The 15,792-nt window shown below is 52.5% G+C and overlaps 2 protein-coding genes across 2 annotated transcripts; both read right to left on the reverse strand.

Moving 5' to 3' along the window:
- Positions 1-517: 517 nt before the first annotated feature.
- Positions 518-6,500, reverse strand: LOC127389814 (putative P2Y purinoceptor 10). The gene is made up of 2 exons (XM_051630685.1): positions 6,323-6,500; positions 518-2,637 (listed from the first exon to the last, which is right to left on the reverse strand). The coding sequence occupies exon 2, from the start codon at positions 2,585-2,587 to the stop codon at positions 1,505-1,507; it is 1,083 nt and encodes a 360-aa protein (XP_051486645.1). The 5' UTR covers positions 2,588-2,637; positions 6,323-6,500; the 3' UTR covers positions 518-1,504.
- Positions 6,501-13,028: 6,528 nt separating this feature from the next.
- Positions 13,029-14,054, reverse strand: P2RY10 (P2Y receptor family member 10). Its single transcript, XM_051630693.1, has one exon. It carries the CDS (start codon positions 14,052-14,054, stop codon positions 13,029-13,031), a length of 1,026 nt encoding a protein of 341 aa, XP_051486653.1.
- Between the last annotated feature and the right edge of the window lie 1,738 nt (positions 14,055-15,792).

Raw genomic sequence — 15,792 nt, forward strand, 5'->3', positions numbered from 1 at the left:
TCTTGTGAGAGGAGGCAGAGATCTGGGACAAGAGCTGCAGGGCAACGTGTTTTCTGCCCGTCTCGGTGGCTTTTTTTTTTTGCTCCAAACACCAAAGCAAATTCCTCCAGCTTGTCTGGGTCTCCCCTCATCTAAGACCAACCTTGGCAACGGGAGGGTAAACCACTGCCTGCTCCCTGCTTCCCAGAAATGCTGGGAATGTGCATCCAATTGTGGGCGAAGTTGTTTTCTATCAATCCCCCTCTGCCTGCGTTTACTCGGACAATTCCCCGAGGGATTTTTTTTTTGGCAGCTGCAGTTTTTGGTGCCTCAGCCCAGGAGGAGGAGGAGGAGGAGGAGGAAAAACCTGGCAGGCCCCACGCTGGTCACTGTGGCAACGGGGCCTCTCTGAGCCCCCCAAACTGGGCTCCCCCCACCTCTGCAGATTGTACCGTGGCCGCCAGAGCAGACGTGGTGGGTAATGAGCCTATTTACAAGCACTTAAAATAATATCCACGACGTTAAAATACATGTTGAGATCATTTTATTTCCTCCTGAGCTTGAAGCCTTTCAGGATGCGCTCTGGTCAACGTTGTCAACTCTTCTCAGTACCCAGTGGGGGTTGGGGACCTTTTCTGGTTTTTTGAAGCAAAACTGAGAGGCTTGGATAACATCTTCATCTGCGACCACAGGCTGTAGCAAAACGCCAAAGAACACACAACTCCTAATAACTACACAAGAGGTGGCAACAGCAGCTCCTTCTGCAGCTCGCCCCGGGTCCCTGCCAACGGACACGCCCTGGGGGACACCCTTCATCCTCCTCGTTCCTCAGGGTGTACCCAGTTACAGCCTGTCTTCCAAGTGTCCATCCCCCTGGGGTGAGCTGAGCGTTCCCTGGCTCCCAGGAGACAGGTGGACTCCCCTGCTCTGCTCTGGGTGCCTCTTTCTGTAGCCTGAGCTGAGCCCAGTTCCTTGGCAAACTGCCTTCAGGGCTGATGTGGATATGGGTTAATGCTCTTGGCTTGCTAGAGGTTGGGGAAGTTCTAGTCTGGGTGATTGACTCTTGTGATGGGAAGAGGTTCAGGTTGCAATGAACTGTCCTGACCTAAAGCCTCGCACCGGTGCAGGGGGTGCTGTCAGTTGTCACAGGGGCTGTGGTCGGGGCCGAAACGCCCCGGTGCCGCCTCCCCCAGCTGCGCTTCCAGCTGGGGATTCAGGGGGGGGTTTAAAAAATGACAAATACGTAGAAGCACTGAAACAACAGAAAGGAGGGAGCGGAACCCCGCCGCGCTCCGGCGCAGGAGAAGCGCTGGCATCAGCCCTGGCTTCTTGGGTGTCTTGACAATATCACGATGGAGAACACTGTCCCCAGCAGCAACAACTCAAGTCTCTTGGCATGGAAACGTCTCTTTTGGGTCCCATCCTGGCATCTGTTGCACACAAGGGTAACTCGAGGCTTCGTTGGAGACCTAACACAACCTTCACCCGGGCCGTGAGGAGCACCTGGAGGGAAACAGCTGACACTTCAAGAGATGGACTCCAGCAGAAGCTCATCGGGCGGCATGGCGGGGATTTCCATGCTGTTTATTCCCCCAAAGAACTTGGGGAGGGACCAGAACTGGAGGCGTGGGAGGTTTCTCCTCTTCACCCGGATGCGGTGGCCGGCAGCGGAGGGGCCGGGGCGGCGGCGGGGGCAGCGCAGCAGCTGGTCCTGGAACTCGGAGGTCATGAAGTAGTAGAGGACGGGGTCCAGGCAGCAGTTGAGGCTGGCCAGGCAGAGGGAGACGGGGTGGAAGCGGAGGGCGCTGCGGTGGACGGCGCAGTCCTGGATGATGTTCTCTATCACCATCATGAAGACGGGGAAGTTGAGGTGGTAGGGGGCGAAGCAGACGAAGAAGACGGCGGCGCACGTCGAGACCATGCGCAGGGCCTTCCGCTTCTCGCTGGTGCTCTGCAGCTGCCCCGGGCACTCCCGCAGGGACCGCCGCATCTTCCAAGTGCAGCAGGCGATGGTGCCGAAGGGGATGACGAACCCGAACAGCTCTGCCACCGTCACCAGGGTGATGGAGGCTCCCGGGCTCAGCTGCTTCACCCCCAGGTCTGAGAAGCAGGTGTTGGTGCTGTTGGACAAGGCTGGGCTCCTCACCACCAGCAGGGGCAAGCAGGCTGCCCCCACCAACAGCCAGACGGCCGCGCTGACCGCCGCCTCGTAGCGCCGCTTCCAGGCTTTGGCTCTGAAGGGGTGGAGGAGGAAGAGGTGCCTCTGGATGCTGATGCAGGTGAGGAAGCAGATGCTGGCGTACATGTTGAGGTACTTCAGGTAGAAGCACACCTGGCAAAGGAAGCTGCCGAAGGGCCAGGTGTGGTTGATGTAGTAATACATCCGTAAGGGCAGGGAGAGGACGTGGGCCAGGTCGGCCACGGCCAGGTTGATCATGAAGATGACAGCTTTGCTCTTCTTGCTGATGAAGCGGCACAGGACCCACAGGGCTGCGCTGTTGGCCAGGAGGCCGGGGATGAAGATCAGGGTGTAGGTGGTGGCGTACAGGGTGGACTGGAAGGACATCTGGGGACCGGTGCAGTTCCCCCAGGACACGTTGCTCTCCATCGCGGCTGAGTCTTCTCGCTCACAGGGTGACTAAGGTGGGTGGAGGGTTTCTGCAGGGGGTAAAACCAGGTGCTGTAAAGCCAAAAACTCTCCAGTGTTTCCCTGCCATGGAGGGGAGCCTTCCAGTGCCTGAAGGGGCTCCAGGAAAGCTGGGGAGGGGCTTGGGACAAGGGCAGGGAGGGAGAGGACAAGGGGGATGGATTAAAACTGGAAGAGGGAGATTGAGGTGAGACATGAGGAGGGAATTCTTTGGTGTGAGGGTGGTGAGAGCCTGGCCCAGGTTGCCCAGGGAAGCTGTGGCTGCCCCATCCCTGGCAGTGTTGAAGGGCAGGTTGGATGGGGCTTGGAGCAGCCTGGGCTGGTGGGAGGTGTCCCTGCCCGTGCAGGGGGGTTGGGATAAGGTGATCTTTGAGCTTCAACCCAAGCCAGTTGGGAATTCTATGAAATGCTCTTTGGTGCAAAAGGGTAAGTTGTGTGCAGGTGTGTTTGCCATGAGGGGCACAGGCCTGTCTGAGCTGGTGTGTGTGTGTGCTGGGGAGGGGGCAGGTCTCACACCCCCACCCCCCAAGGTGGTGCCAGAGCTACAGCAACCTTGCCTTGGAGCTCTGTAGCATCAGCCTCTTTATTGCTGATTCCAGGGAGCTTCTGGAGCCACCCAGTTGTTTTCAGAACTGCTTTTATCACTTATTTTCTCCCCAACTCCCACCAAACTGGTGCTCTCTCTACCAGCCGTTCCAGTGGGACTGTAAATAAACAGGAGCTTCCCATGGATCTAGACCTTGTCTTTTTGGATCCGTGCAGTGGTCTGATGGGAACTGGCAGCAAGGGCAGTAATTAGCCTCAGCAAGGGCTGGTGCTGGCAGGCAGCTGGTGGGAGAGGTGCAGACAGACCTCCTGGAGCTCTGGCTCCAGACCCAGGGCTGCATCTGTGAGCTAATCACCACCAAACACACCAGTGGCTCTGCTGGTCCTGCTAACTCAATTCCAGCACATTGTGCAGGCATCGTGTTGTAGCAACAGAAATTTATCCTTCAGGACATGAAGGAAGATAAATAGATGTGCCTTTTAGTCGGGGCAGAAATCCTATTCATCCATGGACACCTTTTGCCTCCTCCAGCCAGAGCTGCGGGTACTGGTGGGTCAGGGGGTGCTCACCCAGCTCTCCAGAGAGGTGATGGATTTGGCCACTGGGGAGCAGAGCCCACAGGGGAACGTTCTGCTCTTTCAAGATGAGGTAATTTGGAGGCAGCAGGTTACAAACCAAGGGCCTGTAGCATCATCTGCAGCAAACCTCCAGTTTTCCCCTTGGAAACGGAGCCTGTAGCTGCCTGTGAGGTGTCCAGCAGCCTGCCCTTTCCTTCCAGGAGCCTGGAACATGAGCTGGCAAAGCCCTAAGCACCTCTTGCCGTTGCCCCCAAGCCCCTCAACAGCAGTTTTTAATTAAGCAGCAGCCAGTGGTGCTGTTTCCCCCACCATTAGCCATGGAGATGGGTTTCTGACAGGTAATTGCCCATAGATGGGACTGGGCTTCTGCACAGAGCCTGGTGGTGCTTCCAGGAGCAGAGTGATGGCTCCTCCACCCTGCTCCTCCTCCCCTGGTAGCTCTTCAGAGGGGCTGCCATGTTTCCAGCTTCATCAGGAAGGTGATATACTTAAATACACACATAAATATAGATAGATACATATATATGTAAAACACAGGCAGCAGCCTGTGGGCTGGCTGCCCTTTGCCCCCACCTCTGATGGGAGAAGGGTTGGTGGATTTACCCCAATCTCTCTGCACATGCAGTGCTTGCCCCCTCCTTTCCAAACAAGAGCCCTTCCCTCCTGCCTTCTCCCTTTTCCTTATTTCTCCAAGGTTTAGCTGCAAAAAAAGCAAGGCTGGAAGGAAATCCTGGCTGCACTTTCTGGCTGCTGACTGCTCTTGGGCCCACAGCCCCTAGGTCAGAGGTTTCTGATGTGCCCACCAAGCTGGGACAAGGTAGGTGAGTGGGGACATCTGTCATGAGGGGATAGTGGGAAAGAAAATCCTTTGGTCCCTGCAGCATCTCCATGAGCTTCTCACCTGCCTGAAAACCCAGGAGGGGCTTCTGCTTGGTGCTGGCCCTGCTCTTGGCTGCTGTTCTTTACACTGAGTCTATTTTACCCTGGAAAATGGTGGCAGGATACCTTGTCTTTACATCCGTGCAGAAAATAGGGAGGGGAAACAGTGGGAAAATGTGGAGGATGCAGTTATTCCCAGCTTTGGTCACAGTCTTACAGTGACAGAGGTGGCACTTGCTGCTGTGGGTGTTATGGAAAGGATTGTAAAGCACCTGGTGTCCCTGTCCCACTGTCACATCCCTGCCACGTGTATCAGCCCAAATCCCAACCCCTGTCCCTGCAGGTGTGACCATGAGGAGCCTCCTTGCTGATCTTCTCCAGTTTTTTACTGTCCCTGGGAGCACAGGAGTGCCTGTTTCTCAGTGGGGGGGGTTGGGTGTCACTCCTGATACCCAGCACTTCAGTTTATAGGTGACAGCCCTTGCCTGGACACCTGGCAAGAGAACAAGAGGGAGCTCCCTGCAGAGTCATTGCTGACCTGTGCTCATTCCCTACAACACTTCCTGAAGAGGTGGATTTTTTAATTTATTACTGGTTTTCAGTTTCCCCCTTCCCTCCTGCCTGCTCCTTGCCCTGAGCCCCTCCAGCTGCCCGTGTGTTTTGCCATCAGTGATGCTCTTGTTGGGGCAGAGATGCTTCTGTGGGCTTTGGTAGAGCTGTTGTTCATCACCTTTATAGATCTTGTACTAAACATTCCCTGCCATCCCTTGATTGTTTTCCTTTTCCACCCATGGGGGGGGGGGAGGCTTTTTTTAAGTGGCAAAGCTGAGTTTCATCCAGCTGCAAGGACAGAGGGGAGACCAGTATCACTGCCAGAGGAGCTGTGGATGTAGCACTGCAATTCATTAAGCACCCAGTAACTTTGCAATTAATTAGGAGGTTAAGGCAGCTGTTAAAATACCTGTATTCCTTCTTTTATTCTTCTTCTGAGCCTGAGCAGTATCTGGTGCTGGAGGAGTGTGTGGCTGTGGGTGTTGGAAATGTCCTGGCCCCTCTGAATCACCCTGTGCCCCACCCAGCCCCACATCACCATCCTGGTGTGTTCACTGCTCCCAGATTCGCTGGCAAACTCAGCTTTTCCATGGCTTGCTGGGACAAACTGGGCTAAAGCTGCACACCCAGATGGGGAGACCCCCCCAGCCCGGGGGCTGGGGCAGAGCAGCCCCTGTCGAGCCTGGGATGCTGGAGGGGAAAAAGTCTAGGAAAAAGAAGTCCACTTTTGGCTTGGAAGAAGCTCCTGGCTTGAAGCAGAGGAGGTTTTCTGGCACTTGGGTTTTAAGCAATCATTTTGTTTGTTTAATTTAAGCACTAATAGGAAATGGGTAAACAAAGCCGGTCGGTGGTGGCAGTTTCTGTCAGTAATGACAACATTGAGGTTTTTTAGGTGAAAGAGGCTTTTTCCCCCCACGTGCTGTTGGACTCAGCAGCCTGCTGAGCTGCCCCCAGCTCTGCTCCCCCACCTTGGGAGCCAAGTGAGCCCCAGACCCGTGGGCACGGGCAGAGCTGCTGGTGCTTCGTGTGGCACCAGCTTCTGCCTGGCAAGACCTCTAGAAGAGCTCCGTTGTAAAGAGGGATAGCCTTGCTCAAAACTGCCCCAGCTCCTGAAGAAAAGACAGCAGAAATCCAGCTTACCTTCCCGAGAGTCCCATCCTTCAGGGGGGTGACGTCCATGCTAGGGAGCAGCCGGTGTGAGCTCTCTGCTTTTCCTTCCTCCCCCGGTCCTCAGCCATCCCAGCCCCAGCGACTCCTCGTTAAACTTCCACATGTTTTTTGGAGCCCTGGAATCCTGCTGGCATCTGCAGCCCTGTGCAGTGGCTGCACAACAGGAAATCCTGTATTTTGTTTCTCCTCGCCACACAAACCCTGCTCGGCGGTGACGTTAAAACTGCTGAGGAGGGGATGACGTTGTTGGCCCCCGGTGCCCTGGGATGGAGAGCTCAGGCATGGATTTCTTCCCTCCTTTTTCACCCGAGTCACGCCGGGTGACCCTCGGTTGAGCTGCTTCTGGTTTTATTCACAGTCACTTGGCATTTGCTGCCTAAAAACTGTAAAATCCAGAAGCAAAAACCCTTCCAGGGAGCGCAGCTCGGAAGCTGCGCCCGCGCGAGTTACTGGAAGGCAGCAATTCTCCCTCGTTTTCTTGGAAGTTTGGTTTGCCTCAGACTATCAGGGCTGTAGGCTTGAGGCTTTGGACTTTATTTCTGAAATAATGATGCGTTTAAGGTGGAGATTTTCCAAAAGTACTACTGTTTTTTTTTAAAAAAAACCCAAACCCAACCTCAGTGTAACCTGCCTCATTCCCAATTTCTTTTTGCCTCCTTTAATTCCTTTCCTATATATATATATTTAGTTCCTTTACTGCCTGCTAAGCACAACCTTCTGAGCTGCTGGCAACTGGCAAGAATTGACTGGAGTGTAACCTGGGAGCTGCCTGGTTTCCAGCTGAACAGTTTGATGTACAGTGTCCCAGGTGAGGGCTCACGAAGGCAATGAGGCTTGTTGGCATCTTTCCCTTTCTTACTGTAGCTTAAGGTATAAATAGAGCTGCTCTTGCTCTGTTCATCTGTTTTCTGTAATTGGTCCTATGACCCTGCAAAATTAAACATAAGTGGAAGAGAAATGAAAGAAGGAAGCTATTAGAACCTTTAATTGCAGAATCAGTCTCCAGCTCAGGGTCAGGGACCAAGGGTGTATCTTTCTCTCAGTACTTAAGGCACTGGCTTTGCTGCCTGTGCCACTGCTGGGGTTTCTCCATGCTAGCAGAAATGCTGACCTGGGTGCTGTGAAGTGGAGCTTCACAACAGTAATTAAAAGAGCAGAGAAGACTATCCTTGACCTGGTGTGTCCTGTGGTCAGTGGAGATGGTGTTACATTGGTCAATGTCCACGTGAAGGCAAAGGCAGGAGCAGTTGATGTACCAGCCTTTCCAGACTTCTCTATGGGATTCTTCATTGCCACCTGCTCATCCATCCCATGAACACAGCCTGCCAGCAAGTAGGTCCCTGGGAAGCCCCGTGCTTCTTGTGTCAGCTGAGAGCACCACGATGGGGAAGATCCAAGAGCTGTTTACCATGCCACCTTTTCTTCTTGGGCATCTTTTTCATCAGCTCACGCTTGTGTATTTGGGAAGCATTCAGAGACCCCTGGAAGGGAGGCTGGCACGTTGCCCCATCCCTCTCCAGAGGTTAAAGGTCTATCCCAAAGTGAAGTGGCTGTTCCACCAGGATATCCTGCCTAGGACATCCTACTTCTGTGTCCACAGGACGCACCCAGCGTTTCCAGCCGTCTCAGCCCTATTTTTAGGTGTGCTTGCAGCAGGGCTGCTGGGGAAGGAGAGGTCAGGGGCTGTCATTGTGGTGAGGGCCAGACCCCTGCCTCGGCGTTCATAGCCACCTTAAGTCCTTCCTCCTCTGCTGATGGGCTTTCTGCAGAAGATCACAGCCTTCCTGGTCACGAAAAGCTGATGGACTCTCAAACCTCAAGCCTCTCACTTCAACCTGTACCAACTGACCTCTCTGTTCTTCTTTCATGCAATTTTTTGTTCAGCTCACCCGGCTCGTTACTGAGACCGAAGTCAGACTTTCAAAAGCAGAAGAGACAAAGGAACTTTTAAATAACTGTGAGACTTTATCTAGGCCCTCCAGATAAAGGTTGTCTTTGCCTTGAGCCTGGTATCCTGTGGGCAGCAGGCCAAATGCATATGACCAGCAGCTCTTTCAGTGCTCGGCGTTTAGAAATATCTGACAGGATGCACCTGAAGGATGTATGAAACAGTGGGGACCCTTCAGGAGGAGGAGGAGGAGGAGATCTTACTCACACAAAGCAACTCACCCTGGTGCAGAGACTTGCTGCAGCTTGACTGGAGCCATCAGCACATGGTGGGTGGGACTGGGTGAGTCTCAGGTGTTCACAGTCCTCACCCTGCACAGGAGCAGCATTTTGGGGAAGCTTTGATTTATTTGACATCAGGTAACTGTCAGTCACTCCCTACCTTTTTTTTTTGGCTGAGCCTTTGTGTAATCCACAGACCCAGTATCTTTGGTGAAAATGCTCCAGTCACAGCCCCAAAGTCTGTCAGATGTTTTTGAGCTGGCTTTTAGTTCTCGAGCTGTTCTCCTGCATTTGCTGCCTGGTTTGGTTTTTATTTGTGCAGGGAACTGGTAATTTCATTTAAGGAAAAACCAGACAGCTGAGGCTCTCCCAAGATCCTGCAGCTCAGAACCTGAGGCTGCAGAAAGGCATGAAATCCCACGGGATTTTTTTCCAAAGGAATTTGCTGCCAAGCATGGAGGGTCTTTTCTTGAGAAGAGGGATCACTGCAAAAAAAAAAAAAACAACCCACATTTTCTTTTGCAAACAGGAGAATGGCTTGTGCTAGAGAAGGACAAGAAACCCTGCTGTGGTTTTTGCCCAGGGGTGTGCACTGCTGCTGGGGTGGGTGCCTTGCAGATCTCCCCCTGCTCCCCCCCTGAGCAGTTCCCTTCAGGGTGAGGCTGTCCCAGGGTTCCTCCAGCACCAGGGGCCAGCAAAGCTCTCCAGATCCATCCTTCAGAAACCTGCAGCCTCTCCCCCTTGGTTAACTCCTGCCTTTCTGTGGCATCTCTGCTGAAAGACTTCAATGTATGCAAGAAGGATGAAGTTGTTTGTTTCTCTCTGGTGGGTCTGGGCAGTGGGAGCAGCATGAGAGATAATCCAGGAGCAGCATCATGAAATTATATTTCCTCTCAGCAAAATAATAAATGTCTCTTATGGCCACAGGAAAGGGGGTGAATAACAGGAAGAGGAGCTGGGCACATGATGCCTTTGGAAAGTGTGAGAGCTCTGGCAGGCACAGGCAGCCCCAGCTCTGGTGTTGGTCCCAGTACCTCCCAGCCATGAAGGCAGCTGAAATACTGTCCTGCTGGGCAGTACCACTGGATTTGCCCAGTCTTCTCCTGAGTTACACTGCTGAGTTTTTGGAGGACTTGAACTAAAAGCTCTGAGTTTCACAGCTGGGTTTGTGGAGGCCAGCCTGATGCTCTTTGACTTTCTATGTGCTTCCAGAAAATTACAAGTTGCTCTTGGTCTGTTTTCACTTCGGATTGATGCTCTCTAGGCTGGCTCACCATCCTGACCACCTTGGCTAACTTTCTGTGGTGGTTTAACCCCATCTGGTAGCTAAGCCCCACACAGCAGGTTTAACTCTAACCCAGCCAAAACCAGGACACCTTCCCACACACCAGAAGAGACCTAGTTATCTAACCTCCTGGGTGTCAGAGCCATTTGACTTGCAAGGTTGCAAGTGTTGAGACTTGTCCTCCCAGTCTGGGGCCTGCAGTGTGTGGAAAAGACAGTCTGAGGGAGTCCAGAGGGTGAGGCAGGAAGACACAGAGGACAGTGTGAGCAGCTGAGGAGCTTGGGGTTGCCATCGTGGTGACAGGGATTGTTATCCCCCATGGAGCCACCACATTCCTTGTTAAGGCTGGGAAAGCCACCATCAGTCTTTAGACCTTGAGATGTTGGAGCAGGTATTCCTGTGCTGGGAATGTGTTTTAATGTTATACAGGGGACAACAGTGACCAATTTCTGCTTTAGCAATCTTGTTGTCAATGGTGTGAGTGCTTTTTCAAGTCGTACAGCTTTGGATCTGGAAAATTCTTGTCAGATAGAGATGGTTTGTGGTCTTGCCTGCATCTAAGTGTGGTAACAGTCACCCCTCCTCACCCACCACCCACCATGGCCAGCACAGCTTTCCCATAGAGGACCTTTCTCTCCCCAGAATACCCTCTACATCGGAGATAAGTGTTGTAGTTTAAGAACAATCAGAAATGACCCAACCCAAAAACCCCACCAGTGATATTGGAGTGGGGTGAAAACCTTCCTGTAGCCAAGCAAAGAATCTGTTAAGAATAGCAGAAGCTGATGCTCCCCATCACTTGAACTCTGATTCAAGGAGGAGTGATCCCATTCAGCTTTCTGGGTGTAAGTGATCACTAGGAAACTCAGCTGATGTTGGAAACAATGCATTTATTTATTTTTTTAAGCATCAGTTTTTGGAAAGAAAAATGCAGGACAAGTTACATCATTGCCATAACAGTGCCTCCAACTTGTCTTCACCTGAGGGGTGGAGAATTGCATGAGAGAAAGGGTGAGCAGCTCCCAGCCACGTGTTGGCTGGTCAAGCTCTAAAAATCTTCAAAATGACTCCTGAAACTCAAGTCTGCTTCACTGCCAAATGTCCCACAGTGTCCAGCCTATGAAAACTGCTACACTGACCCAAACAATTATGGAGGCTTAACTGTGTCGCTGAGCATCAACACGTGTTTCTGGCATCACCACCTGCCAGGTGAAGCAGAGAGGACCTTTCTGGTGCCTTCAGTTGGACACACTTTGCTTTCTCTGCAGTGTTCCCACCTGAATCCTGCAGGATCTCTCTGTGGAAGCCCCTTCCTGCAAACAGTTTTGGTATTTTCGCTTCTCTACATGTATGATTGATTTAATCTTACTGGAGCCCATAATTATCTTCTCACAGACGGGAGAAGAACTACAAGAGTTTGTGTTCAACCCATAAGTCTTTAGAAACATAGAATCACAGAATGGTGAAGGTTGGAAGGGACCTTAAAAATCATCTGGTTCCAACCTCCTCGCTATGAGCAGGGACACCTCCCACCAGCCCAGGCTGCACAAGCCTCATCCAACCTGCCCTTCAACACCTCCAGGGGCTTCCACAACCTCCCTGGGCAACCTGTTCCAGCACCTTCTTCCCCTCATGGTGAAGAATTTCTTCCTGATGCCTCACCTAAATCTCCCCTCTTTCAGTTTTCTTTTTCAGTTTCCTTTGCTGCTTTTTAGAGGGACTCCAGTGCAAGGGGTACTTTAACCTGCCTATCTCGTTTGCTTTTTCCCCATTTGATTGTACAACAGTCAAGTGGGAAAACACAATATGCCAAAAAAAAAATTGGTGGAGTTCAAATGTCATGAAGTGGGGTTGAGCAGTCAGGTTTACAATGAATGTGGCAAGTGTTTCTGGTGCTGATTTTCGTAGCAAGATGCTGGCACTGGTGCTTACTGGGAACTGTTCTTTTTGAAGAACACAAGTTTTCCAAGGCAATAAAATAATGAAACAAAACCAGTGCCTTGGTTCAGCCCCAATCATGACTGGGTATCATGAAGATACCCTTGAAGTGACACAAAGTGGGTGAAATTGGCCAAAGAGCTGTGTCTGATTTCAAATAAAGGGTAGATGCCATCCTTGCTTGTCACTGCTTTTCATAGCTTCACGGCTGATGAAGTTCTAAAAATGTAAACATGAAGATCATGAGAGGAGCTGGTGGAAAAAATCACACTGAATCATTAGCTGAAGAAACTAGCCTGTCCTCTGTGAGTGAGTCACCTTGGCAAGGACACCTCTCTTCTTTAAAAATGGTGTCAATTTGACCCACGGACCAGACATTTCCTTGGGGTGGATTCCTTGCAGGTACCTCTGAGGTGAAGAAGCCACACGCAGAAGAGGGCGAGGACCTGAAAGGTACCACCGGCATCATCATCAAACCCACTGGTGTCCATGCTGAGACCTGTGGTTCTGCCCCCTGAGGTCCAGAGGTCAAGGCCATGTGCTGATGCCCCCCCTTGTCCCCAGGGGCATCTCAGAGGGGAAGCAAGTCACTCAGAGCAAGGGAAGGTTCTGCTTTCTGGAGGAGCCCTCGGGAGAATTTGTCTTGCAGAGGGTCTTGCAGCAGCTGTGGGTGTGAGTTCTGGGATGTGTCAGCAATTAAGGACCAAACTCAGAGCTGGGGGATGAGGAAATAATGAAGGAGAGTGGGAGGGGTGAAGCAGAGCTAAGTGGGGTGACCAGGGGGACGTGCCCAAAGCCAGGGCTGCTGTGCTGAAACGAGCTGCCAACCTTCCTGCCTCTGCACCCCGGATGCAAAGGCCCAAAAGCCATTTGTTACTGGTGGTTTTCAGGTTCTTTCATGCATTGTGTGTGTTTAGCAGAGAAGACACCTCAGCAGATGTCAGTGTATGGATGTGGGGTTGTCTTTGGCTTGATCCATGGAGGTGGGAAAATAGAAGAAGAGCTCCGGGGGTGTCTTCACCATTTCCTAGCAAACACTTTGTCACCCCCTCCTGTGGATTGTCCAGCCCTGCTGGGGCTTCACCTCGTGGTAGGTGCAGTCACACCAGCTGGATTGCTCATCAGCTTCCATCACGTTGGTCTTAGACTTTCATATTCTGTCCACTGCCACAGAACTCCCCCCCAGCAAACTTCCAGGATCTTCCACAACGGAGTAACCAAGTCTCACAGAACAGTCCCAGCCTTCCTATGAAATCTCTTCCTTCTTTTAAGCCAACGTTCTTGTCACTCCTTGATGGACGAGGCGCTCTCTTTGCTCATGAGCCGACTCCTGATGACCATGCTGCTGTGCCTGGAGATCTGGTCCTGAAACTCTGAAGTCATAAAGAAGTAGAGGATGGGATCCAAGCAGCAGTCCAGACTGGCAAGACTTAAGCTGAAGGGCTGGGTGTAGAGGGTGATGGTGCTCAGGAAGCAGTCCGTGATGACGTTTTCTTTCACCAGCATGTAGAAGAAGAAGTTGATGTGATAGGGCGCGAAGCACACGCAGAACACGATGGCGCACATGGACACCATCCTCAGAGCCTTCCTCCTCTCGCTGCTGTTCTGCAGAGGTATCTGGAAGCCCCGCAGAGAGTCCTTGGTTTTCCAAGTGCAGAACAAGATGATGACGAGGGGCCCGACGAAGCCGAAGAGCTCGGCCGTGCCCGTCATCAGCACGGTGGCCACTTTGCTGTCGATGTGCCGGACGCGAAGGTCTGCAAAGCAGGTGCTGGTGGTGGTGTTGGCCAGGCCTTGGCTACGCATGATGGGGAAGGGCAAACAGGCCACCCCCACCACGAGCCAGACCCCGGCGCTGATGGCCACGTCGTAGCGCCGCTTCCAGTCCTTGGCTTTGAACGGCTGGTAGAGGAAGAAATACCTCTGGATGCTGATGCAGGTGAGGAAGCAGATGCTGGCGTACATGTTGAGGTACTTCAGGTAGAAGCACAGCAGGCACAGGAATGTCCCAAAAGGCCACGTGGAGTTAATGTAATAGTATATTCGCAGCGGCAGGGAGAGGACGTGGGCCAGGTCGGCCACGGCCAGGTTGATCATGAAGATGACAGCTTTGTTCTTCTTGCTGATGAAGCGGCACAGGACCCACAGGGCTGCGCTGTTGGCCAGGAGGCCGGGGATGAAGATCAGGGTGTAGGTGGTGGCGTACAGGCTGTTTTTGAATGTTATATCCTGACTGGAGCAGGTCTGGTTGGTCTGCGTCATGACGGGGCTGCTGGAAACATCTGTGGTGGGGTAAGGCAGGTGGGTCATTCCTGGAGAGAAGAAAAACAGGGGCTGTAAAGGCAAAGGCACCGCAGGGGTTGAGAAATGCACCTTTGCATTTCCTACTTCAGCACAAAGTAGAGGTTTGGAAAAGTCTTGCATATAAAACATCCCGCTGTCTTCTTCAAAGATGCCCTTTCAGAGGTGTCCCACCCTCTGTGCAAAGGGGAGGGACCATCCCTGTTGTGTCAGTGCCTGAGCGTGCCATCAGCAGGGGTGAAGCTGTGCCACTCTGCTGGTTGAGGAGCAGGAGGTGCTGCCTCTGCTTGTGGCAGCTCAAGGTCTTCTGTGGTTTTGTCTCTGGGTAGGGGTCTAGGACAAGTCTCGACTGACAACACTCTGCCAGGACAACTCTACACCAGGACAACTCTACACTGGGACAACTCCACACTGGGACAACTGTCTGCAGATCAACAGATGACACAGGGCTGTGTTGGTGTCCCAGTGCAGAGATGACCTGCTGGAGAGCTGGTGGCAGAGAGTTGTCCTTTCCTGCTGGGTACTGGGGGAGGGAACACATGGAAGAAAGATGTGCCACAGCCCAGATTCTATGTGTGAGCAACCACGTGGCCCAAGGAGCAAAATGCTGGTGCCAACCACTGAGTCACACCTGCCGTGGTAGTCACTGTGTCAGTGGCATGGCTCTTGACCCCACCAGGGGACCCACAGGCCCACCTTCTCAAAGAGAAAATGTTTTCTTAGATGCTTCCAATGTCCTTTGACTCAGATGGGTAGGGATGGCCAATGATCACATGTTCAACTGTTGGGCCATCTTTCTTTCATCAGCTTTTGTAACTGGGACTTGTCTCCAGTCAGGCAACCCAGGCAGGAGGAGGTTGGTTTTATGGGGTATTTCCCCATAGGTTATAATTCTTCTTAGAGTGATTCCCAACTGTGTCTAACACAACGGTTAGTTTGGTATCAGGTTCCTGTTTTGGGTGGCACTGCAGACATTGATTCACTCCTCCTGACTCATTTCCTGCACCACTGGCAAGGGGCATTTGAGAGAAAAAGTGGAGATCTTAGTAACTCGTCCCCTGGTACTGATGGGTTTTGCCTTCATGTTACAAAAAAAAGAGCAGCTTTTAGGGCTCTCCAGTGACAAAGAACACCAAGAGCTGCTAGTTCAGCTTGTTAATCATTGCTGTTCTTGGGCTTGGCAGCTTCTACAGACTCTGTTCAAGGTTGGAGCTCAGCCCCCAGAAATGCCCAGGTGTGGGAAGGTCCCAGCACGGGCCACAGGTCACCCTCACTGTGTGTGCCATGGCTCTGGCTGATGCCAAGCAAGGCCACCTAACCCTGCTCCTGTGCCTCCCCAGCCAGATGCTGCTGCTGACTTCCTCGCTTTTGTTTTTAACCTTGACTTTTGTTTTCTCCTGCTCTTCAAAAAGCAAGGTCAGCGTGTCTGTCTCCTGCAGCACCCTCAGCTTTAGCAGCTGGGCTCCATCCCTCAGCTGCACCACGCTTTGAAGAAGTGTTGCAGTTGAGAAACCCTCCATCTGATCCCCCTCCTTCACCGAGGTGGCCTGAGAACACCGAGGCCAGGTGCTTCAGAGCAAACCTCCCAGGCTGGTTTTGTCCCTCCACTTTGCTCCCAGTAGCCCTCACCCCACGGCAGCTCTGGGACAAGATGCTCTGCCCCATGGTGGGGTGTCCTCAGCTGCCCCCATCCCATGACACCACGGCCTTGCTCCTGTGCCAAGGCCAGAACATGCCCCTGAGGAGG

Source organism: Apus apus, chromosome 12 (genome assembly GCF_020740795.1).
Source record: "Apus apus isolate bApuApu2 chromosome 12, bApuApu2.pri.cur, whole genome shotgun sequence".
NCBI lineage: Eukaryota > Metazoa > Chordata > Aves > Apodiformes > Apodidae > Apus > Apus apus.